At 44.0% G+C, this 24,728-nt stretch overlaps 1 protein-coding gene and 1 pseudogene across 2 annotated transcripts in view; one reads left to right on the top strand and one right to left on the bottom strand.

The window, feature by feature from the left end:
- Positions 1-3,519: 3,519 nt before the first annotated feature.
- LOC127219916 (uncharacterized) lies at positions 3,520-3,612 on the bottom strand (annotated as a pseudogene).
- Positions 3,613-8,869: 5,257 nt separating this feature from the next.
- Zc3h7a (zinc finger CCCH-type containing 7A) overlaps positions 8,870-24,728 on the top strand; it is a 38,360-nt gene continuing 22,501 nt past the window's right edge. Inside the window, exons 1-4 of one of the 2 annotated variants that reach the window (XM_051181419.1) lie at positions 8,870-8,934; positions 19,873-19,974; positions 21,403-21,442; positions 23,102-23,299. In XM_051181419.1, the coding sequence (XP_051037376.1) occupies positions 19,907-19,974; positions 21,403-21,442; positions 23,102-23,299 (306 nt within the window). In that variant the 5' untranslated portion in view covers positions 8,870-8,934; positions 19,873-19,906. Of the gene's footprint in view, positions 8,935-9,543; positions 9,688-19,872; positions 19,975-21,402; positions 21,443-23,101; positions 23,300-24,728 lie in introns of those variants that run through there. The other variant, XM_051181421.1, reaches the window with a different exon arrangement.

The raw sequence follows: 24,728 nt of genomic DNA, 5'->3' as shown, positions 1-24,728 counted from the left end.
CAAGTACTAGGTTACAAGCATATCCCAACCACACAGCTCTACACAAACTTGAGTTGTTTCTAACCTATACTCTTTCTCCTTCAATCACTGAAGAAAAATAAGCACAATGTACCGACCTGTCCAAATGGATGTGACTAGCAGCCTTCTATGTAGGGAGGAGAAGCCTGTTTGCTGTCAGTCCCTCTTGGAATGTTCTTGGTGGCACACATTTGTCTCCATTATGGGAGTGCTGGTTCTGACTCTGGGACTCATTCTCATTATTTACAACTCCTACCAAGTAGCTTTCTCTGTTGGAATATACATGACAGTTGCAAGACTTGTTCTTGTTGTCCTCAGTCAGGTGCAAGTTGTGTCTAACAGCAATGAGAATTTGATGGAAGGACCAGAGGCAGGAAGGAGGACAGAGAGTTACTTATGCACCTCCCAGACTTTGGTATTGGCCAGCACCAGAATGTGACTCTACACTGAACTTGATATCCTAGATCCCCTGAACTTTTAAATCTGAACCTTATAAAAATACAAATAAAAGTTGTCTCTTAATAGCCTGTTTCCTAGTAAAGCACAAAAGCAAGAATATCCACATGTAAGAGCCTTTCACCTGAGTTTGTTCCTATTCTCTGTGACACACTAGACTCCCTCTGAGGAAGCTGTGATTTTCTTAAGTTCGTGTCAGGGGGCTCAAGTCTTCAGCAGCTGACTACCACTCTCACTCTCTGCCATCGGTGAAGGCCTAGCTACTCTTTCTGCCTCTTCACATTGACTCCTGCAATTCCCACACTCTTTTGTTTGTTTGTTTGGTTTGGTCTTTCAAGACAGAATTTCTCTGTAACATCCCTAGCTGTCTGGGAATTCGCTCTGTTGAGGCTGAACTCAATCTCACAGAGATCTGTCTGCCTCTGCCTTCTGAGTGCTAGGATTAAAGGTGTGCAACATCACCTCCTGACTAATTCCCACAAGCTTAGGAGCTCTGAGAGCACTATGTTATCACTTTTGACAAAAATAACCATCTTAATGATCGAAGAATATAAAATTGGGCGGGCAGTGTGTAAGACATAGTGGTACATTCCAGTAATCCTAGCACTTGGGAGACTGAAGCAGCAGGCTGAGAAATCCAGGTCATCTTTGGCTTTGTAGCAAGTTTGAGATTAACTTGGGATGCATAAGGTCCTATCTCAACAATGGGGTGCTAGAGATGATTCAGCTGTTAGGAGCTCTTATTGCTCTTCCAGAGGACTTGAGTTCAGTCTTCAAGACCCATGCCAGGTGGACCAGAACCTACTACATCCAGAGGTGGGCCCTACTGGGGCATGGAGGGAATGCAGAAGAGACAAACACCTAATCACACAGGAAAGGTAGGATCACATAGTCTAGGCTCTCTGACAGAAGAACCTTAACATCCTGAAAATTCAGCATGTTTATTGCATACCGTTGAACAAGGAGTCAGATGTAGTTAATCTTGGTAGGACTGGACTCTGTAGGGGAGCAGTCTTCAGGCTGTAATATCCAGGAGTTGTGGACTCTATGGCAGACAATATCTACACACATTATCTACGTCCACACATGGACAAGAAGAAGGATTTACCTTGCCCCTGAGACTCACACCCCAGGTGGGGGCTTTGTCATTTTCCCATGAATCTCAGGGACCTTGTCATGGCTGGCTCATCTAAGCAAGTCACATTCACTCCGGACTTCACATGCTCAGAACTTCCTCCATTTTCCATAACAACTATATGTAGTTGTTATGGGGCTCCAGGGGCTATGGCAACCTCTTCTGGCCTCCACTGACACTCCCATACATATGCATACACACATATACACACACATACACAGAAATAAAAGATAGTTTAGGGCCATACAGATGGCTCGGCAGCTGAAAGTGATTATCGCTCTTCCAGAGGACCATCTGCCCCAGCATCCACATAGTGGTTGTTCAGAAGTCACTTTAACTTCAACTTCAGGGGACCTAGTGCTGTCTTCTGGCTTCTGTGGGCACCCACATTTACGTATACAGACACATACATTTGAAAAATATCAATATGGAGCTGGAGAGATGACTTAGTGGCTAAAAACATTTGCTGCTCTTGCAAGGGACCCAGGTCCAATTCCCAGCACCCACATGGTAGCTCATAAGTATATGTAACTTAAGTTCCAGGTGATCCTCTTCTGACCTCCTGGGGCACTGCACACACACGGCACATTTGCATATTTAGGCAAAATAATCATACACATAATATCTTTTTTTAAAAAATCACTATGAGCTAGCCAATAGTAAAATGAAAACAATTGCTTCACACGACTGATGACCTGAGTTTGGTACCCAGAAACAACCAAAAAGCTGGCTCAGGATATAGCTTAGTGACTGGTTACTTGCCTCGTATGTGGACCCTAAGTTCAATTCCCAGAACAAGTAATGGAGAAAAATTATCACAATCTTATGAGCTAGCATTTTCAAGGCTGAAGCAGGAGAATTGTGAGTTTGAAGGCAAACTGAGGTACATAGCTGGACAATCTGTAAATATCAGAAGCTACCAGGGCACTCCTGGAAAACTCTGTAAAAAGCTTTCAGAGTTTAATGAAGAAATATTTTCCACCGAACACTCGTTGATGTTTTGATGTTGAATTTGCTTAGTTCACTTCTTTTCTTGATGTCCTCCTTTCCTGTATCCTTAACTTTACATTCGATCTGCAATATTCCACTTGTGTCTTCTGCCCTCAATAGTGACTCTCTCTCAGCCCACCTCTCTTTCTTCCTTGAAGGTCTGTTGCAGCCTAGGTTGACCTCAAATTTTATGAAACTAAGGATTATATTGGATTCCTGATCCTCAAGCCTCTACCTCCCAAGTGCTAAGATTACAGTCATGTACCACCATATCTGTTTTTATGTGGTGATGGGAATTAAACCCGGTGCTTCCTGGATACTAAGTAAGCACTCAGCTCAGCCACTTTTTTGTTTATTGAGATAGGACATCCATATGTTTCTCAGGCTGGTGTGGCAATCATTATCCTCCTGCCGTGGCATTCAGAATGCTGGAATTGTAGGCCCAAATCACAAACATTAGCAAGAATAAATTATCTGATGGGTGGTGGTGGCGCACACCTTTAGTCTCAGTGCTCAGGAGGCAGAATCAGGAAGATCTCTGTGAGTTTGAGAACAGCCCAGTCTACAGAGTGAGTTCAAGGACAGCCTCCAAAGCTACAGAGAAACCCTGTCTCGAAAACCCAAAAAAGAAGAAGGAAGAAGGAAGAAGGAAGAAGAAGAAGAAGAAGAAGAAGAAGAAGAAAATTATATTATATTATATTATTATATTATAGCAACTCACATTTTGCTTTCTGAAATTTTTATTTTATTTTTTGGAGACAGGGTTTCTCTGTATAGCCCTGGCTGTCCTTGAACTCACAGAGATCCCCCTGTCTCTGCCTCCTGAGTGTTGGGATTAAAGGCATGTGCCACCACCATCCAGCCTCTGAAATTGCATTTTTAGGTTGAAAAAATATTTGTTAGAACTTTTATGAAAAAGTAAAATATATATTTTATTCACAAATTTGCATGTCATCCTTGCACAGGGGCCATGCTAATCGTTCCAATTTTAGTATATGTGCTGCCAAGTGAACCAAAAATATATTCTTATTAAATTCTAAAAAATTATTTAATCAAATAAAACAATTTTTTGGCTGGGTGTGCAAGTATCATGCAGTGTTACTTGGGAGGCAGAGGCAGAGAATGTCTGTGAGTTTGAGGTCAGAATTTTCTACAGACTGAATTATAGACCGGTCAAAGCAACAGAAAAAGAGACCCTGTCTCAGAAAAACAAAACACTTTTAGAAGGGGTCTGTGCATAAAACACAGCTCCTGGGTGTGTACAGTTGTTCTACTGCTTACTCTTCCATTGCTTACTCTTAATTGCCATCAGGAAGCTAGTACTTTCTGAAACTGCTCCTTTTCCTTCACATGTGGAAAAAGTTCACTGCTGGACTGACTGGCTACTTTTGGGTGTAAGCAGGCTGAACTGTGTGCTAGGCTTTGGTTTCCTGGATGGTTTCTTTCTGCAATGTTGACTTTAACTCTTTTCTTGTGGTCATCGTCCCTGGCTTTTCTCACACCCTACTCCTTTCTGGTGTACTTCCTCATGGGCTGGCCACTTCTCACACTGACCTCATTTTCTAAGATTTTTGCTTTTTATTCTCTCTTTTTTGGTTCTTTTAATTTTTTGACACAGGGTTTGTCTGTGTAGCCCTGGCTGACCTGGAGTTCTCTGTAGATAAGGCTGGACTGAAACTGCTGGGTCTTGGGATTAAAGGGGTGAGTCACCACCCCACTAGTTAATTCTTCTTCTCCTTCTCCTTTTTCTTTTGCAATTTTTAAAAATTAGGACCAAGCTCCTCTCCCTTGCATCAAGGCTGGTCAGGGCATCCCACCATAGGGAATAGGTTCCAAAGAGCCAGCTCATGGATCAGGGGCAGGTCCTGGTCCCACTGCTAGGGCTCCACAAAAGACCAACTTATATAACTGTCACCCACATGCAGTTAACCTAGATCAGTCCCATTTCAATCTGTCTAGAGTCCATGAGCTCCCACATGCTTGGGTCAGCTATATCTGTGGGTTTCTCTGTCATGATCTTGAACCCCACCTTGTTCATATAATCCCTCCTCCCTCTCTTCAGTTTCTGTCTGGCTGATCTGTCCAGTGGTGAGAGTGGGGTATTGCAGTCTCGCACTATTAATATGTGGGTTTTGATGTGTGATTTAAGCTTTAGTGATGTTTCTTTTACAAATGTGGGTGCATTTGTATTTGGGACATAGATATCCAGAACTGAGACTTTATCTTGATGGATTTTTTTCCTTTGTTGAATATGAAATGTCCTTCTCCATCTCTTTTTAGTTTGAATCCTAATTTGTTAGATATTAGTATCTGCTTCTTAGGTTCATTTGATTGGAAAATCTTTCCCTAACTCTTTACTCTGAGGTAATATCTGTCTTTGAAGTTGAGGTGTGTTTCTTGTATGCAGCAGAAGGATGGGTCCTATTTTTGTATCCATTCTGTTAGCCTGTGTCTTTTATTGACTAATTGAGTTCACTGATGTTATTGACCAGTGACTGTTAATTCCTGTTATTTTTTGGTTTTCGTGGTGATGGTAGTGTGTGCGCTTTCCTTCTTTGGATTTGCTGTTGTGAGATTCTATTGCCTGTTTTTGTGGATGTAACTGAGTTCCTTGGGTTGGAGTTTTCCTTCTAGTACTTTCTGTAGGGCTGGATTTCTGGATAGGTATTGTTTAAATCTGGTTTATGTCATGAAATATCTTGTTTCCTCCATCTGTGTTGATTGAAAGTGTTGCTGGGTTATTATAGATGGAAGTTTCTGTCCCACTGGGTCCTGCAGCCTTTTAGTCCCAAATAAAATTATAATTTTTTTGGCCAATGGCTCAGGCTTCTTATTGGCTAGCTGTCTCTTATTAACCCATTTCTATTCATCTGTGTATCTCCACATGGTCTTGGCTTACCAGAGAATGTCCTTTCGTCTCTGCAGCTACATGGCATCTCTCTAGCAATTTACCCTTTGTGTTACTCTTCCTTACCTTCTCCCAGTCTGGTAGCCCCACCTACACTTCCTGGCTGGCTACATCCTATCCATTGGCTGAAACAGCTTTATTCATCAACCAATGAGGTAAACATATATTCACAGCATACAGAAGGACATCCATCCCCCATCAGGGTATGGTGGTCTGGGCTGGCATCCGTGGTCCCTTAAGTGTCTGTGAAATGTCTGTAAAATGTCAGGTCACTGGGCTCTGGTGGTGCCATATTGCTCTTTTAGTTGTTGAGTGAATTCTTACACAAGCATTTACTCATCTGTTCTTCCAACTGGTGTGGCTTGTGCCCTCTTCTAAGTATTGTGGTTTTTTTACCTGTGCCTATTGTAGTCTACTGTTTTTCCAACTGGTGTGATTTTCCCTTATGCCTATGTAGTCTGCTGGTGCTGCTTAGGAAGGCTGGCCATAGGGGAGGATGTCCAAGTCCGTGAGGTTGGGTGGCAGAGTGGATCTTGGAGGGACAGAGTCCAGTGTGTGGCAGGGGTGGGGGCACAGCCTGGAGGCCTGTCTCTGACCTAGAACTCAAAGACATCTGCTTGCCTCGGTGTACTGAGTGCTGAGATTAAAGGCATGTCCCACCACCCTTCCAGACCCTCTATATATCTGAAACCAGTCTGATCTATTTAGTGAATTCCAGGCCAAGCAGGGTTACACAGTAATGCCAAACAAAACACCAGAAAAGGGCAAGAGATGGCTTAGCAGTTAAGGGCATGTGTTGATTTTGCAGAGGGTCCATTTGATGACAGCTCACAACCACAACCAGTTGTAGGTCTGATGCCCTCTTCTGGTTTTCATGGGCATGGCACACATGTGGTGCACAGACATACATGCAGGCAAAAACATTTATATAAAATAATTTTTTTGTTATTTTCAAAACAGTATTTCTTTGTGTAGCCTTGTCTGTCCTGTAACTCACCCCGTAGACCAAGCTGGCTTCAAACTCAGAGATTCACCTGCCTCTGCCTCCTGAGTGCTGGGACTAAAGATGTGCTACCACTGGCAGCAGATTTTCTTTCTTTCTTTCTTTCTTTTTTTTTTTAACGTATTGACTAAAGGATAGTTTGCATTTAGTTACAGGTATAAATTGATGTTCAGGCTGTCAGCATGTGGCAGGTCATGTTATTTTGAGACAGGGTCTTATTCTTGCTCTTACTAGAACTCTCTACATAGGCCAGGCTGGCTGGAAATTCATAATCATATGACAGTATGTGCCTCAGACCTATGCAAGGTACCAGAGGATAGAAAACTGAATAAGGTCTGGGTATGGTGGTGCATGCTTTTAATCCTGGCACTTGGGAAGCAGGGACATAAAACAGTTCCTCAGCAGATGTACATGTCTGGTGCAGTACCCCGGGGAAAAAACCAAAAACTTTTCATCACTATTGTAGAAGCTAAAGGAAGCAGAAACTCTTCGATCACATAGTACATTCCAACACAACAGAAGGTCCATCCATGCTCAGCACCCCCTCCCACTTTCTTTCCCTTTCTCCCTGAAGTAGGTATAATGGTGGGCTCCCAAATATATCTACTCTTTATCCCCAGGAACCTGTGACTATTGCCATCTCCCTGGAAAACCACTGATAATCTCTGAGTGTGACTGAAGACCATGACTGAAGACCACCTTGGATTGTTCACCTGGTTCAAATGCAGTCTCCATGGCTCTCATGAAGGAGTCAGAGCAGGAGTGGCTATGGACTTCAGTCCAAGAGATGTGGAAGGGAAAGAGATGGCTGCTCTGGAGATGGAGGAAGGGCTTGATCCAGGAGTGCAATAGGCCTCTCAGAGCTGATAAGGGGTTAGGACTCTTTCCATAACAGCACCCTGACTTCAGCCCAGTAAAACACCCACTGCAGACTCTGGTCCTCTAGAACTCTTAAGACAACAAAAATATAATCCTTATTTACAAAAGCCATGGGAAATTCATACAATCTCATCAAGTTTCTCTTGTATATCAAGTATTGCCAACTTCCTGGCCTTCACCAACACTCTGGGTCCAGTCAGCATGTATGTTAGAGTCTTCTAATGTAAGTTCTTTCCTCCTCCCTGTTGCCTATACCCTCCAGCTTCATAGCAAACAAGTCCTGAAACTCTCCATCCCCCTCCTACCTGCTGCTGCTATTACAAGGGTGTGCCACCAATCTTTGGTGCTGGGAATCAAACCCAAGATTTGTGCATGACAGGCAAGCACTTTGCCAACTGAGCTCCATCCTCAGTCCTTTTCAGTTTTCTGCAAGTCCCTTCGGTGTATCGTGTGCACAGGAGTTTAAATAAACTTTCTAACACTGTAAATTACACCTTGGAATTCTCATCCCAGAGAACGAATTTCAAATTTTATGTAGTGGCTCACTCTCTTCGAGCTTTCTACACACACCCTGTCCCTCAGCTACCCAAGTCCAATATCAGGATCTTTGCTTCCCTCGTGTCTGGGAGCATTCTCCCTCTTACTTTGAATGGGCATCACTTCTCAGAATGGTTCCCAGATTCTTTCCCTTTAAAGAGTGCTCTCAGACACTCTGCTCTAGGGTTCAGTTTTGTTTTTGGTGGTGGATCCACCTTACACCTTACACACTGCTGTGCCTGAGCACAATGCTGGCCCCTATAATCATTTGGCCACTGAAACACAGGTGAATAGAGAGACATCTAAGTTGAGGCCTGAAGGCCAGGGAGACTAACTATGGAGCCAGAGTTGTCTCCAAGACCCATGCCAAGACCTAAGCATCTTGTTTTCAATGATACAAATAGTGACTGCGTGTAGGGCAGAACTCAGCTGATGAGAAGAGGTTCTCAAGGGAGTGACACTCCAGCGCCAGGTCCCTAGGCCTGCCATTCATTTGAAAGGACACGACATATGGTTGTTTTCAAGGTGATGCCAACAGTGACGGAGCGCAGAGCAGGACGCACGAGATAAGTTACAGAAGGGAACAGATTGCAGGGTGAGTGACATCCTGGTATCCGGATGAATCTAGGTCGCCTCCCAGTCCCACTCTGGTTCCCAAGCCACGAGGGAGAAGCGGGGGGCACTGGATTCGCGGCTCTGTGTCCGCTCACCCTCTTCCGTGTAGCCGTCCTGGCATCCGCCCATCGCAGCCGCTTCCGCAGCCCCGCGGCCCCGACGTGGCGCCTGCATCCCGGGTCTGACGCTAACGGCGCAGCCAATGGCGGCGTTTGCGGGGCGGAGCGCGAGGCCTCCGGCCGCCAGAGGGCGCCGCCCCGAGAGTCGCGGCCTCGCAGCCGCCTTGGGTCACCCAGGGAAGCTGCGAGACAGTGAGAGCGAAAGCGGGCAAGCGCCGGTCTGGCAGTCGCCTCTGAGCTCCGCGCAGTCCGCGTCCCGGGTGCTGCCCCGCAGGTGAGGAAAGGGGACGCGCAGGCATCTCGGGGAGGGTCGCGCTCTCCTAGTTGCGCGCGCCGCCGCCTCGTGCTCACGCGCGGCCGTTAACGGACTCCAGGCGGGGGAGGGGCGCGGGCCCCGGAAGCCGGCGGTACTGGGAATCCTCCGGGGTCGCAAGCGGGGGGAGGGGGGGCGCGGCGGGCCCTGCCACCCGGATAGCTTGACTGACATCCGCGCAGTCGCTTTTGGAGGTTTCACATTGCGTTATTTCCGGGTGCTAGGTGGTCGTGGGTGGCCCTGGATAATAAGTGTCTCGGTTTGGGAACACGCACTGTGCACACTCGCTGGTGTCGGGTTTGTCCCTGCGGGTTTTGCGCGCGGTGCTTCCTGCATATGGGTGGCAACCGGTTTCCAGTGTTCAGCAAAGATGCGGGGACTGAACGGGGGTTCTCGATTTTTCTTTACCCACCCTTAAAGAATGGAGATCTGTCAGTTCCCGTTAGCGGGAATTTCCGGTTAGGGGTGGTCAGCGCAGGGGTGTGGTCAGGCTGGAACGTCCTGGCTGGGCCCAACGGGAGGTGCCTGTGCTCTGATTGGGTGTGTTTATTCCGGGGTTGGGCATCTGGGGTTTTCGGGTCCCCAGATGTTAAAGGATCAAAGAGGGTAAAAAGGTGTGGGGTATTTAAGACCCCAGGAGTCTGGTGAAACTAGACCTGCGTTGTCCACTAAGGAGGCCACTGGTGATGTGGGGCTGTTGAGCACTCGAGTATGGTAAGACTTAATTGAGTTACACTTTTGGTTTCTTTTTCTGTGTTTATCTGTCCTGGAACTCACTCTATAGACAGGCTGACCTGGAGCTCAGAGATCACCTGCCTCTGTCAACCGTCTGGCTCTGGTTTCAATTTTAAGTCTGATTTGGTGGGGGGGGGGGAAGAAGGAAAAAGATCTTGGCAAGTTCCTATACTTAAATCAGTAGGTGTTTAGCAATGTGTTAAGTAGCTAATTGAGGTGATACTTGTTGTGGCCATGTTATAATAAACAGTCTTGCCGGTTTCTTTTTACTTTTTTTTTTAGTGTGGCCACTTGGTAATTTAAAATGGATTGTACTGCTGGCATCGTATTTCGATTGGACAGCACTCAACAGGAGCCTCGGAATGGGGGAGGGGCTTGGAGCCCCTGCCATAGGCTCCTTCTGTGTCTCTGGAAGTGGCTGCCTTTCCTGGAGGTCCTCAAGGATTCGAAAGTTCTTTTTATTCTTCATCTGTGAACTAAATCAAGGGCTTGGACAATTTTCGCTGTTGAAAATTTCCCTGTTCTGCTTTGTTGGATCAGCAAGATGAACCTCAGTTGGAAATCAGATTGAGTTATTGAGGTTGAATATTGTCAATATTTGCAGAGGGGTGTTGTGCAAAGAGCTAGTTGATTTAGTGTCCTCCAGTTGAACTGGGACACTACTTCGCTGCTCTGTGTTCTTGTGACTTTTGGTTGGGGGTTCTGTTCTGACCTGCACCCTCTTCCTTTGTCATTCCCAGATCTATTGGTAGCAATGTTAATTTGTCAGCTGTAAGACCTTGCAGTTGTTAATAGTGACTGATTTTGAAACCTGCTGATTTGGGTGTGTTAATGTGGTGATGTTTTGTTTACGCTATAATAAAGCTTGCCTGAAGATCATAGTGCAGAGCTAAGTCACTAGTTAGCTGGAGGCCAGGCAGGTAGTGGTGGTACACATCTTTAATCCCAGCACACAGGAGACAGAGGCAGACACAGATCTCTGAGTTCAAGGCCACCTTGGGCTACATGAGATTGAATCTGTCTAAAAGAGAAACAGAGTTCACACAAAGGTGATCCCAGCACTTGAGAAAACATGTCTTGAATCCCAGCACTAGGGAGGTGGAGATGGGAGTGATGTGGCTGGGTGGATAGAGGAATATAAAGTGGGAGGAGACAGGAGCTCTTAGAGTCTGAGCAGTCAGTCTGAGGGGCAGTGAAGTCTGAGGACAGGATCAGCCCTTTGGTCTGGGCATTGGTAGAGGTAAGAAGTCTTTGGTGACTGGCTGCTCTGCTTCTCTGATCCTTCAGCTTTCACCCCCTGATAGCTGACTCCAAGTTTTTATTAGTAAGACCAATTAGAATTCGTGCATTTAACTGTAAGTGAAGAAATCAATTGTTAGACTGTTAACTGTGGAAAACGTTTGGATAGGTAGTTAAGAGATAGAAATAAAAACATGCCTCTGGTCTATTATCACAAATACTTTAGAATGGGCTTTCTAGACTGAATGCCATGTGAGGAAGCTTTTGTCTTCTAGATAATACCTGGGTGTGTTTGTCTCAGCAAACCCACATTTTTCTCATAATCTTCCAGTGTGTAGTGTTGGGTGGGTGCTATAGTCTCAGCCAATTGTCATAGTTAAGTGGGAAGCCTTTGAGTCCAGGAGTTCCAGACCAGCCTGGGCATCAGAGTGAGGTCTTATCTCAAACAGTAAACAACAAGACCATACAAAGTTGTTTGTGCACTCTGTCTCTTTCTCAGTTTCTCTCTCTCTCTCTCTCTCTCTCTCTCTTTTCCCACACACACATACACACACACTTTTTATTTTTTTTGTTTTTTGAGACAGGGTTTCTCTGTATTGTTTTGGAGCCTGTCCTGTAACTCGCTCTATAGACCAGGCTGGCCTGGAACTCACAGAGATCCGCCTGCCTCTGCCTCCCAAGTGCTGGAATTAAAGGCATGTGTAACCAATACCCAGCTCTCTCTCTCTCTCTCTCTCTCTCTCTCTCTCTCTCTCTCTCTCTCTCACACACACACACACACACACACGTTTTTTAAAAACACCTTCCACCATGTCATCTGGGCATCAAATTGGGTTGACAGTAGCGACTTTACATGCTGAGCTATCTTGCCACCCTCTCATGGCTTTCTAAGTGATTTCATCGATGATAATTTAAAAAAAATGAGGTATCAACCTTTTCAGATTTTGCTCCAACAAGAAATTTGTAAATTTGCTTTTTAATTTTACAAGTTTAGCAATGTGTGGTCTAGTTAACGTCTTTAAATCATGAAGCTTCTGAGCTATGGACTCATCGGTGAGAGTCAATCTTTCTGTTTACTGAGTAAGAAAAAACATGATTTTGTAGCAGGGGGTTGCTAGGACATGTCTGGTGAGGGGACAAGAAATGTCAGCCCTTGGGCAGGAGGGCCTCCTGGGAGCCTGAGGCACATCATGGCTTCGGTGACTCAGGCAGATTATCTCAATGAATATTTTTTTGTTGAAGATACCTCGCTCCCTGTGAGCTGCCCTGCTTGGAAGCTGCTTCCCAAGTTTATACACTCTGGAATCTTGGCAGTTTCAAGTGAACAGTTCCCATAGGAGGACTTAGCCGAAATAAGGAGTTACCTTCCCAATGTTGTTTGGCCTAGCCTCCTCCGGTTTTCAGGAAAGGAGAAGCTGTGTAGCAGGGTTTCTGTACCAGAATTGCAGCAGGCAGGGTGTGGCATTTTGCCCTCTTGCCCAGGGCTGGATAAGTGTTTGAAGAATCAGTGTACAGTGTACACTGTTTCAAGAAAAGTTCACAGTAACATTACTTGATCCACTTGGTAGTTTTGTTGTTGTTGTTTTTTTCTCAAGACAGGACTTCCTCTGTGGAGCCTTGGCTGTCCTAAAACTTGCTCTGTATATCAGGCTGGCTTCTAACTCACAGAGGTCCGCCTGCCTCTCCCTCCCGAGTGCTGGGGTTATAGGTGTGCGCCACCACCACCCGGCTTTGTTTTTTTTTTTTTTTTTTTGTGTGTGTGTGTTTTAGATTTTCTTAATGTATATGGTGCTCTATCTGCAAGTATGCCTGCCTGCCAGAAGAGGGCACCAGATCCCATTATAGTGAGCTGTGAGTCACCATTTGGTTGCTGGAAATTGAACTCAGGTCTTCTGGAAGAGCTGCTAATGATCTTAACAACTGAAGCATCTCCAGCTCTTCATATGAAGTATTTATGTCTAAGTATGTTCTGGCCAAACCATAGTCTATGGAGGTTTTCTTGGGCATGCTTCCTGGCTCCTCAGCTTGAGTGAAGCTACTTTGAACAATTCCCATGAGCCTGTCTGTGTGTACACATGTGTGCACAAGCATGTTTATTCCATTCCTCTTGAGTGACCTGGAAGTGTCCACCTGTGTCTGAGCCTGGGGCATTTGGTTGGTGCAGAATAGTGAGTCTCACAGATGTCAGGCTGGAATCTATCTCTGTGGTCTGTAGCCAGTTCTCTGTCCAGGGTCACATCTTTGTTACCCCCCCCCACACACACACACCTGTCTTAGTTCATCGAGATCAGGTGATTTATAACAGGTGACGCTCTCAGCACTGCTTGTGGCACCAGAGGGTGGCAGCTGCTGGCTCTGTCTCAGTATGTTATAGTGACATCTCACTTCTTGGGATCTGCTTATGGGAGCTGGTGTCTCTCCATGCAGTGGAAAAGTGAAAGGTCATGAATTTCACCATACAATGCCGTTCACCTAACAGACACTGACTGAACAGGGAATTAGAATGATTCAGAGTGCTTTCTTCCTCCTCATGGAACTTCCAGGGAAGTAACGCATTTTATACAGCTGATGCATTGTCATACTCCTTATGGTTTTAGGTTCTTTTTGGCTGTCTGTATTTTTCTCTCACTCTAGTGCTTTAATCCCTATTTTGCTTATTGAGGGTGTTTTCACCAGTCATTTCCTGTTTGGACTCTCCCCACTTCTTTATTTTCTTTCTGAGACAGGGTTTCTTTGTGGAGCCCTGGCTGTCCTGGAACTCACTCTGTAGACAAGACTGGCCTAGAACTCAGAGACCCACCTGCTTCTGTCTCCCTGAGTTCTGGGACTAAAGGTGTGTGCCACCACTGCCTGGCTCCATCCCCTCTTATGTTGCTTCATTCGCTTGTTTCCTTGATTGCTTGTTTTGAGACAGGATCTCCTTCTGTAGCCCAGACTAGCCTGGAGCTCTCCATCTTTCTGCCTGCCTCCTAGGTGCTGGGGTTCAAATGTCAGCTCATTGTAGTTTGTTTTGTGAACAGTTAGTTCTATAGAGTTCTAACTGATCTCTGGACTTTTCATTAAAATTTATCTTTATACTTGACTAATTTGTTTTATCTTCCATCCAGATATTTAGTCAACTAGTTCCATATGTTGTTTATATAGTCAGGACCAAGAGACAACGTCCCTGTTTAAGTGACCAGTAGAGGTCAAGGCAGGAATGTGGCAATTTAAGGTGATAAGGGAAGATCCCAAAATGTGTCATTTAAGCCAAGACTAAATGGAAAGGAGCTTTTGCTCTGTGTGAGAGAAGTGACTAGATTTTCTTTAAAGAATTTTCATGCTTACTTGGTAGGGGAGAGACTGTGGTGGAAGGTATTTTTCCAGTGATGCTCAACCGATGCCCCCCCCCCCTTTTTTTTTTTTTTTTTTTTTTTTTGATACAGGGTTTCTCCTTCTAGAATTCACTCAGTAGACCAGGCTGGTCTCGAACTCACAGAGATTTGCCTGCCTCTTGTTTGCTGAGTTTGATCCCAGAAAACTATGATAGGAAAGAATCATTCCTACAACGTGTCTTCTACACACACACACACACACACACACACACACACACACACACCCCTGTGTGATGACTTTTTTATTTTAATTTCCTGAAATGCAGGAAACACAACTGAATAATTTGTGTTAGTGGGGTTTGCATTTGTGCTCTCATATATAAAGAAAACAGTATTTTCAGTTGGACATGGTAGTGTATACCTCTAATCCCAGTCCTTGGTAGGCAGAGGCAGGTGGTGGGTCTCTGAGTTCTAGGCCAGCTTGGGCTACAGAGTGAGTTCCAGGACAGCCAGGGCTACACAGAAAAACCCTGTTTTGGAAAACAAAAACCTAACCAAAATCAAAACCAACAAATAAAAAAGATAAAAAAACAAAACTGAGGTCAGACTTTTCAGATTGAAGAGCAAGGTGAGCTGGGTGTGGTGGGCAGGCAGTTGTCACCATGCTGACTAATAATCAGGGACTTTGGGGTTTAGTTCCCAGCACTGCAGATAAATAATGGTTAAAATAAAATAGTTTTCTTTCTTTAAAAATGGAGGTGGGATTATTTTCTACATAAAGTTAAATGTGTGGTAGAACAGTATTTGCATGAATGGGGTGGGATTGGCATGAGCTTGGCTGGGAATAGCCTAAACCTGGTAGTCTGTCTTTACAAGGTACTCGCTGAGATTCACCTGCCTCTGCCTCCTGAGTGCTGGGGTTAAAGGAGTTTACCATTATGTCTGGCTACCTACACATAGTGAGTTCCAGGCCCTCTTGGGCTACACAGTGAGATCCTGTCTCAGAGAAAAGGGGTTGGGGGATCATGTTATGTATGCTGCTGAAGTGCTTAGGAATGAATTGTAATTTATGTCATGCCACTTGGTATGTGTGTGTGTGTGTGTCTGTATATATGTATGTATGTCATGCTACCCGGTGTGTGTGTGTGTGTGTGTGTGTGTGTGTGTGTGTGTGTGTCTATCCAGAAGACACCTTGTAGGAATGGTTCTTTCCTATCATAGTTTTCTGGGATCAAACTCAGCAAACAAGAGGCAGGCAAATCTCTGTGAGTTCGAGACCAGCCTGGTCTACTGAGTGAGTTCTAGAAGGAGAAACCCTATATCCAAAAAAAAAAAAAAAAAAAAAAAAAAAAAAAAAAAACAACAACAACAAACTCAGCAAACATAGATTGTTAGTGGTGGTGGCATTTTTTTTTTTTTTTTTTTTTTTTTTTTACCAGCTGAGCCGTCTCATTGTCTCTGTGACTTACTTTAAATTTATCATATAAACTGAGTTGATGTTAAGATAGTAAAGGCAGGTTTCTTTTTTTTTAAATTTTATATAACCAAGTCCATTTAAATGAAAACAAACATTTATAGACAATATTTGGGAATTTGGGTGTCGTTCTTTCCAAACTACTTCCTGCTGATAAGGGGTGCTGTCATGGGGGAATTCTAAGAAGATGCAGAAATCCTGGCTGTAGTCTGTCAGGCTGCTTTGTCCAGCTGTTTTGAATGTAGGATCACCTGGTCCTCTGTTTCAGGGGGTCTGGCTTGATCAAACCACATTAGTCTGGAAGGAATCCACATCTTTTCATTTTCTGTGGAAACAAAAATAGAAATCCTTTCCCCAGTAACTTGTCCTTCAACTTAAATTTTGGAGTCAAAGCATTTTTTTTTTTAATTTAATTTATTATTTTACATGTCGATCCCAGTTCCCTCTCCCTCCCTCCCTTCCTCCTTCCCTTCTTCTCTCCCTTTTACCCTCTCTGCCCTCTCACATGCACTCTAACCACCCTCCCATCCCCCCACCCCAAGTCCATATGTAGGGGAATGCCATACAGTTGGGGTCATGTATATCTGACAGGTCCTATGAAGTAGGGACTAGGGCTTCTCTCCTGTCTCTAGATTAAGGCAGTTATCCCTCCATGGGGGATGTGTTCGCAAGGTCCTTTTGTGCACCAGGGATACATCCTGGCTCCACTGTCTGAGGTCCCTTAGACTGTTCAGTCCTTCTGGCTGAGACTCATATTCAGGGGGGCCTGAGTCAGTCCCATGCTGGCTTCCCAGCTATCAGTCTGGTGGCCCGTTAGCTCCTCCTTGTTCAGGTAAGCTGTCTCTGTGTGTTTCTGCCACCTGGTCTTGTCTTCTCCATCTGTATCTGGGTTCTACTTCAACTCAGTGTTTATGGGTGTTTGTTCCTGTTTCCAACAGGCATTAGTTGAGGGCTCCATGGATAAGTTAGTTGTTGATCTCACTATCCAGGAAGGGCTTTTATGGTAGCCTTTCCATGGAAGCTCAAATTGTTAGTTGGCAGCAGTCTTGTAGTTCTCTAGACGTAAAGGCAGGTTTCTAAAGATGTGATAAATACTGAAAAATATTTGTAGAATCTAGGTAGTATATACATACATGGTCTTCATTATAAAAGTTGTTTACAGTATACTTGGATTTTTTTTTTTATTTTATTTTTTTTTTTTTGAGACAGGGATTCTCTGTAGCTTTGGAACCTGCCCTGGAACTCAATTTGTAGACCAGGCTGGCCTTGAGGAATTATTCACTAAGGTTTTGAGAAAGACTTAAAAATTATTGAAATTGAAATGCTATTACACTGTTGTTTAGATTTATTTAATTTATTTTATGTATATGAATATTTTTCCGGCATGTATGTCTGTTTACCATGTGAGTGCCTGGTGCCCATAGAGGTCAGAAAAGAGTGTCAGATTCCTTGGCAGTGGAGTTAGACAATTGTGAGCTGCCATGTAGGTTTACTTAGCCTCTCAGCCATCTCTCTAGCTCTGCACACTGTGTTTAAATATTGCCTTCAATATTAATCAAAATTGTGGGCACTTGAGATGGGAGATGTAGTTCAGCGGTGGAGAATGGCTGCCATGCCTGCCAAATGTATGTGAGGTCCTTGGTTCAGTTCCTGAGCATGACAGATAGACAACATTTTGGGCGGGGCATATAATTCCAGTATTTAGGGAGGAGGTGGAGTCAGGAGGTTGAAAAGCTCAAGGTCAGTCTGAGCTACATCTGGAGTTTCCATCCAGTCAGGGCTACAAGGGTGAGACTCTTTCTTAGAAAGACAAAGTGGAGACGCCGAGGCTCTGGCCTCAGTTTTAAAGAGGATTTTTTCCTTTCTTTATTGTTTTTCGAGGCAAGGTTCTTATGGAACTCAATCTGTAGACCAGGGTGGCCTCAGACTCACCTGCCTCTGCCTCTCAAGGGCTGAAATTAAAGGTGTGCACCACCATGTCCACCTTATTTCCTACTAATTATATTTGTGAATTTTTAGCTCTTTGCCCTGTGCCCTTTTGTAAGAGGTGAGGGTTCAAGGTGTTTCAGCATTTTCTAGGGAAATAGTCCTAAGGCTATTAACCTGACCAGTTATTATTGCCCAGGCACTCCCACTTCCCAGCCCGTCCCAAGAGACAGGGTCTTTCTGTAGCCCTGGCTGTCCTGGAACTTGCTCTGTAGACCAGGCTGGCCTCACAGAGAATCACCTGCCTATGTCTCCCAAGTGCTAGGATTAAAGGTGTGCATCACCACTGCCCCGCCTGCTTCTTGACTAAACTGTACAAAAGCTGTTTAAAAATTCTAGAAATAGAGCCATTGTACTTCAGTGTCAGAACTATGTTGTTTGTATGGGTATGTTGCCTGCACACATGTATATGCACCACTTGCCTGCCTGGTGCCAGAAGAGGGTGTCAGATCTCTTGGGACAGGAGTTACAGTTATGAGCTACCATGTGGGTGTTGGAACTTGAGCCTGGGTCCTGGAAGAGCAGCCAGTGCTCTAACCTTTGAGCCATCTCTCCACCCCTGAGTTACAGCTTTCTAAACTCATTCTGGACATTTCAAAGACATGAAAGTGAATTCTTGTCCTTACCACCCAGAGTTAGTTACGCACTCTGCCTTTTCATTCCCAGACCCCTCTTACAAGTTGGGGGAGTATTTGAATTTTATTTATTTTTAGTTTTTTGAGACAGTGTAGCCTGGATGTCCTGGAACTCATTTTGTGATTAAAGGTGTATGCTACTACACCTGGGGAATATTTGAAAGCAAGTGATCACCTTTGTAGAATCAAATACAAATTCTTAACATTTAACAGTGTCAGAAAGACCAAAAAGAAGATGCATGCCATTTAGCCTCTGGACATCCAGTCCTGTGTATTTCAAAATGACTTTACCGGGCAAGCAGTAGTGAAACTAGAACATTTCAGCTGCCTGCTTGAGGTTGGGGTGGGATTTCCCCTCTGCCTCCAGGTCTGAACACGAGTTATGTGTTAAGATACCTTGTTCATTGTAGGTCTCAGTTCTCAGCCACGGGTGACTAGATGCCCCTTATGCTGCTGGCTCCCAGGGATGTTTGACACTATCTGGAGATACCTTTGATCGACACACTTGATAGCTATAGAGACTGCCAACCTCTAGCAGTGGAGGATATTCCACAAGTGACCAGTTATCAGATGCTGAGGGTGGGAATCTAGCATTGGGATAAGGGAATCCATATTTTAAAATTGTGTGTAGGGGGTGTTGTGCCCCTGAGTGTCTGTGTACCACATGCATGCAGTGCCTGAGAGGGGCTAGAAAAAGGTGTCAGATTCCTTGGAACAGGAGTCACAGATGGTTGGGAACTGTCAATGTGTGTGCTGGGAATTGAAGAGTCCTGGAAGAGCAGCCAGTACTCTTACCCACTGGGCCATCTCACCAGCCTCTGGAAATCTGTCCATTATCTCAGTCCCTTCTCAGGGGTTCTATTTAACTTGCTGGGAACTGTTCGGTGAAGGTTGGTCAGGGGGATGGGCAGCAATGGCATGAAGTCACTGTGTGTAGATATATACTGTTATACAGTAAGTTCAGAAGCTCTGGCTCTGCTTACTAGGTATCAAGTTCCCCCCGAGTCAGGCGGAGGTAAAATTTTCACTTCCGGAGATCTTCCAGAAGCCAAACAAGGCTGAGATTGTTCTTGTTGCAGCTCATGCATGTGGGTTGGCCGGGAAGAAACAAAACCTGTGTGAGGGAGGGAGATGCCTTTGAGTGGAGACTATTTAGGAGACATACTGGAATGGCTCTGTACCCTAAATGGTCTAAAAATAGCATGTTGTGGACACAAGACCACAGGGATCCCAAAGGAAGGCCTAATGGGCTCCTCAGTGTTCAGGACCATTAGAGAAGGGTGTGTTTTGTACTGAGTGAGAACCTAGAGCCATAGATTTGTTTGTTTTTTATTTTTTTGAGAGAGGGGTTCTCTGTATAGCCTTGGCTGTCCTAGAACTCCTTTGTAGACCAGGCTGACCTTGAGCTCACAGAGATCTGCTTGCCTCTGCGTCCTGAGTATTTACAGTAATGATGTTAGTGGGAAATCCAGAATTGCTGGCAGGTGCAGTAATTTTGTGCCTTGTTTCTTTGCAGATTGCTCAGTTAGCAAGTGGATGTGCGGGGTAACATGTCCAGTGTGTCCGAGGAGAGAAGAAAAAGGCAGCACAACATTAAGGAAGGTCTACAGTTCATCCAGTAAGAACTTGACCCTTCATGGCCCACCCCTGTGTTGAGTCCACATTTAGAAAGTCAGAGATCTCTTGGCATTTTTCAAGGCTTGTGTTCTGTTTTGAAATAGAATCTCACAGTGTAGCCCAAGAAAGCTTCAAACTCCTAGCAGTCCTCCTGCTTCAACCTTATAAGAACTTGATTAGAAGCTTGAGCAAGGTTGAGAAATGTCACAGTGCTCAGGTTGGGGTAGAAATGACATTTTCATTTGAGCACTTGTCTTTTTGGATATTCTTTTTCTTTTTGTTGTTGTTTTTCAAGACAAGGTTTCTCTGTAGCCCTGGCTGTCTTGGAACTCACTCTGTAGACCAGACTGGCTTTGAATTTGCAGTTCCACATTTCTCTGCCTTCTAAATGTTGTGATTAAAGGCATGCACCTTTTGGATATCCTTTTTTTTTTTTTTAAAGTTTGTTTTGTCCTTTTTTGGTTTGTTTTTATTTTATGTTACTTAATTTTTTCCTTAGATGTGATGCCTGTATTATTTTTAAGATTTTTTTTTTTTAAAATTTATTATGTGTACAGTGTTCTGCCTCCATGTTTGCCTGCAGGCCAGAAGAGGGCATCAGATTCTGTGCACCACCATGTAATTTTTGGGAATTGAACTCAGGACCTCTGGAAGAGCAGTCAGTGCTCTTAACCTCTGAGCCATTTCTCTAGTCCCTTCTTACACTCTTCTTATTGCTTATTTTTGGGGCTAAAGCCCTGATGTTGTAGCCCTTTCCTGCAAATTAGACTGAAGAATTGGGATGTGTTCCAATAAGAAGCATTCTGGAGAATTAAACATCTGGAATGAACATCTGCAGCACAGAAGGCTTTTCTGTTGAGCTTTGCTGTTAGGAACAGTACAAGTGTTTTGCTTGGGGACATGTCCAGGCAGAAGGGTCTCTTTGTTCTTTCTGGGGAGGAGACTCTGATCTATAATAAATGAGAGCAGAAAGTGTCAATTTTTAGTATTTGAAGAATTAGGTCTTTTTTGAAAAGGAATAGATTTGCAAGAGATGTTGTACTTAAGGAACACAGTAGCTGCCATGGTGGCCCATGCCTGAAATATCTCAGCACTTGTAATTCCTGCACTCAGAAGCCAGAAGAGAATGTTGGATCTTTGAGCCACCATGTGGGTATTAGGACTGAATCAGTGTCCTCTGCAGGAGCAGCAAGTACTTTTAACCACTGAGTCATCTTTGCAGCCCCTAAAAAAGTGATTTAAGATAACTTTTGACTAAATAATGCTGATAGGGAGCCTGTTGGGCTCCCTTTGTGTTCTCTCAACACGTCGGCTGTGGAGGCAGGCTGATGTCAGTGAATTTTTATGTTGGTCAGGGACACTGTCTCAGAACAAAGGGAGAAAACTAGTAGATCTTGGTAATTACAATAGATTTATTTCTTCTTCTTAGGTCTCCACTGTCATATCCAGGGACCCAGGAGCAATATGCGGTAATGACCTTGGGAAGGGTTGTGGGTAGTCACGGTAGCTCAAGAACTATAATCAGCAGCAGGATTTGGCAAGCTGGCCTTGTGTGTCATACCTGACCTGACCAGCTGCCCTCTTGCAGCCATTTGTTTATATATTCTCTGTTTATATATTCACTTATATGACACGGGACAGAACTTAAATGTCCCTCAGTGCTTTAAATGCTCACTTCTTGGTATTTATAGAAAAAGCTGGCCAACCTCTCTTTTTTGGACAGTTGTCCTTTATTTTCTTTTCTGTGTTAGTGTAATGTGGATTTTGTGGATTTTGAGCCTTCTGGCAATTAACTACTATTTTATGAAAGATAAGTGGGATGGAATTGAACAGAGAATGTGGGCATCATCATTTTCGTCTTTGATAAGTCCTGACAGCACTGAAAGAGGTTGTCTAGAGAGCAGGAGGAAGGGCTGGGATGACCTGGCCAGACACAGGGAGAAGAAGGCCACTCCTTCCTCATGGGCCTTGGACTACAGCACTGTGGCTTCGAATCTCTGAGGGTGTGTGTTTCCAAATGTCCACATTCTTCTTTTCCCTATGTTGCTTCTCTTCCTCTCCTCTCTGAGGGAAATCTTAAAGTATTTGAACTGAAACACCTGGACAAACCCTTTGGTTTTTTTTTTTTTTTTTTCACATGTGGAACGGGGGTCCACAGAGTGGAACATCACAAGCCACGTCAGGCATTAATGCCTGGTTTGTTCTTAGTCTAGTCAGCTTAAATGTGTGTGTATTAGGACCAAAAAGTTATCAGATCCTGTGGTAGAAAAGGTCTTTTAAACTATTAAAGCATTTTTTGTACATATCAAAAAGGATATAATCACTCAATAAGCAAATTACTTAGCCTCATCTCCTCCCCCTAAGACAGGAAATGATCTAAGCAAATAGCTTATAAAAGAAGAAATACAGGTCCAGAGAGATGGCTTAGCGAGTAAAGCCCCCATGCTCCAAGCTTAATGCCCTCAATTTCTTCTGTGGGTCCCATATGGTAGAAAGAGAGATCTGACTTTCCCAGATTCTTTAACCCCCCCCACACATGCACAGTGGCATGCATAAAACCACTCCTGAGTTCCCCACAAATAACAGATTTTTTTAAAAGAAGAAATGGCCTGTAAAAATGTGGAGAGGTTTGATCATACTGATTAAGACACATACAAAAGAGCATTGTGCATACCTACATGCACACACTCCCAAGTGTGCTGCCAGCAGCACATGAAAGCATTATTACTATTGCCTAATCAGAAATACAAGTTAGAGGCTTCACCTGAAACTGGGTTTCATACCTGTTACAGCTCATACCTGTAATCTCAGCTCTTGAGAAGCAGAGGCAGGAGGATGACAGTACATTTGAAGCCATAAGAGGACTTGCACCAAGTGTTTTCCCTGTGCAGAATCAGAGGCACATACGTAACATTTTCAAAGTGCTTTGTACCCCTTTTTTTCTTGTACGGAGAGTGCCTTCTCTTGCAGAAGTAGGCAAGATGGACTTCCTAGCAAGGCAACAGTGACAGGCTTTCTTACAGTAGTTCTCACCTGCTGTCAGCAATGTTTTCTGAAGTTTTAGGCATAAACATATTTATTTCTGTCTTACCTTGTCCTGGCTTCAAGAAGTAATTTTCTCCTTTTAGGTATATTTGCATGCTCTCGTGAGAAATCTTTTTAATGAAGGAAATGATATTTATCGGGAATGTGATTGGAGTAGTTCTCTAAGTCAGTACTCAGAAGCGTTGAGTATAGCTGATTATGCAAAGTCTGAAGAAATTTTAATGCCTCAAGAAATCATTGAAAAACTTCATATAAATCGTATTGCCTGTTATTCTAATATGGTGAGTTGGATTTTTAAAATTAATTCTAGAGCATGTTCTTCAGTGATGTAGTACATTAATAAAAAGTCATTTTCCTGAGTTTTGCCCTGAACTAGATATGGAGCTCAGCACCTGTGCTTTCAAGGCCCTGGCAATGATACAGGGGCATCTACCACTGAGCTGCACTTTGGCCCTCTAGCACTGTTCCTGTGTACTCATGGATGGCTGCCTTTGCTTTCTAAAATGTGTTCCTGATCAATAAGCTATTTAGCAGTTACATTACATTTTACTTTTAAAATTGACATCAGCATTGCAGGTCTGTGGGATACCATGTGATGTTTAGTGGTGTGTGTATGTGTGTGTGTGTGTGTGTGTGTGTGTGTGTGTACTGTACAGTGTTGAAATCAGGGTTAGACCACTTGTTTATGGTATGGACATGGATAATCCCTTCTTTTTCTATTTTTTAATTTTCTTTTTACATAAAACAGTTGTTACAAGTCTATAATTTTGGAGGGCTTCCAGGTGCAGATAAGAGCAATCTCTTGCAAGATTATTCTGCAGTATTTCTGTTGTTGTTTTAATAAGAGGTTTTATTTGATTTCTCCCAGGGTTTAGGATGGAATCTAGGGCCTGCATATGCTAGGCAAGCATTCCATTATTGAGCTCCCCAACCCCTTTCTAAGCTCACTTTAAAGAAATAATATACTGCCAGGTGGTGGTGGCACACACCTCTAAGGAATAAGTGAATCTCTGTGAGTTTGAGACCAGCCTGGTCTACAGAGGGAGTTCCAAAGCAGCTAGGGCTACGCATTGAATCCCTGTCCCAAAAACAACAAAATGTGTGTGTGTGTGTGTGTGTGTGTGTGTGTGTGTGTGTGTGTGTGTGTGTATACATATATTATATGCACACATACCTATATATTACGCTACCATTACTGTAGTTACTCACATGGCATTTAAATTTATTTATTTATGTACTCATTCATTCATTTATTATATGATGAGAGCAGAGAGATGAGAGCATAACAGTCTGAGGGCAACTTTTGGTTCTTTCCTTTCACAGTGGGTCATCAGGGTTATACAGCAAATGCTGTGACAACATGCATGTATGTGTACCCTGTATATGCAGAGTGTTTTGCCTGTGTGTTTGTGCACTACTGTGTTTGCCTGGTGCCTGTACAGCCAGAAGAGGATGTCAGATCCCCTGGGATTGGAGTTTTAGGCAATTGTGAACCTCCATATGTGTGCTAGGAATTGAACCTAGGTCTTCTGGAAGAATGGCTAGTGCTCATAACTGCTGATCCATCTCCCTAGCCTCCACATTATGACAGTGGGGCACCAGCTCTGTCCCAGAAGCTTTATACCTTGGAGATATAGGGCTCTGTGACCAAGTACTCATATTTGTCTGATACAGGATAAAGGAATATGTAGATATTCATGATAATTTTCT

This window comes from Phodopus roborovskii, unplaced genomic scaffold (assembly GCF_943737965.1).
Source record: "Phodopus roborovskii unplaced genomic scaffold, PHOROB, whole genome shotgun sequence".
NCBI lineage: Eukaryota > Metazoa > Chordata > Mammalia > Rodentia > Cricetidae > Phodopus > Phodopus roborovskii.
The sequence above is the reverse complement of the archived record's forward strand: the minus strand, read 5'-3'. Positions and strand labels throughout refer to the sequence as shown.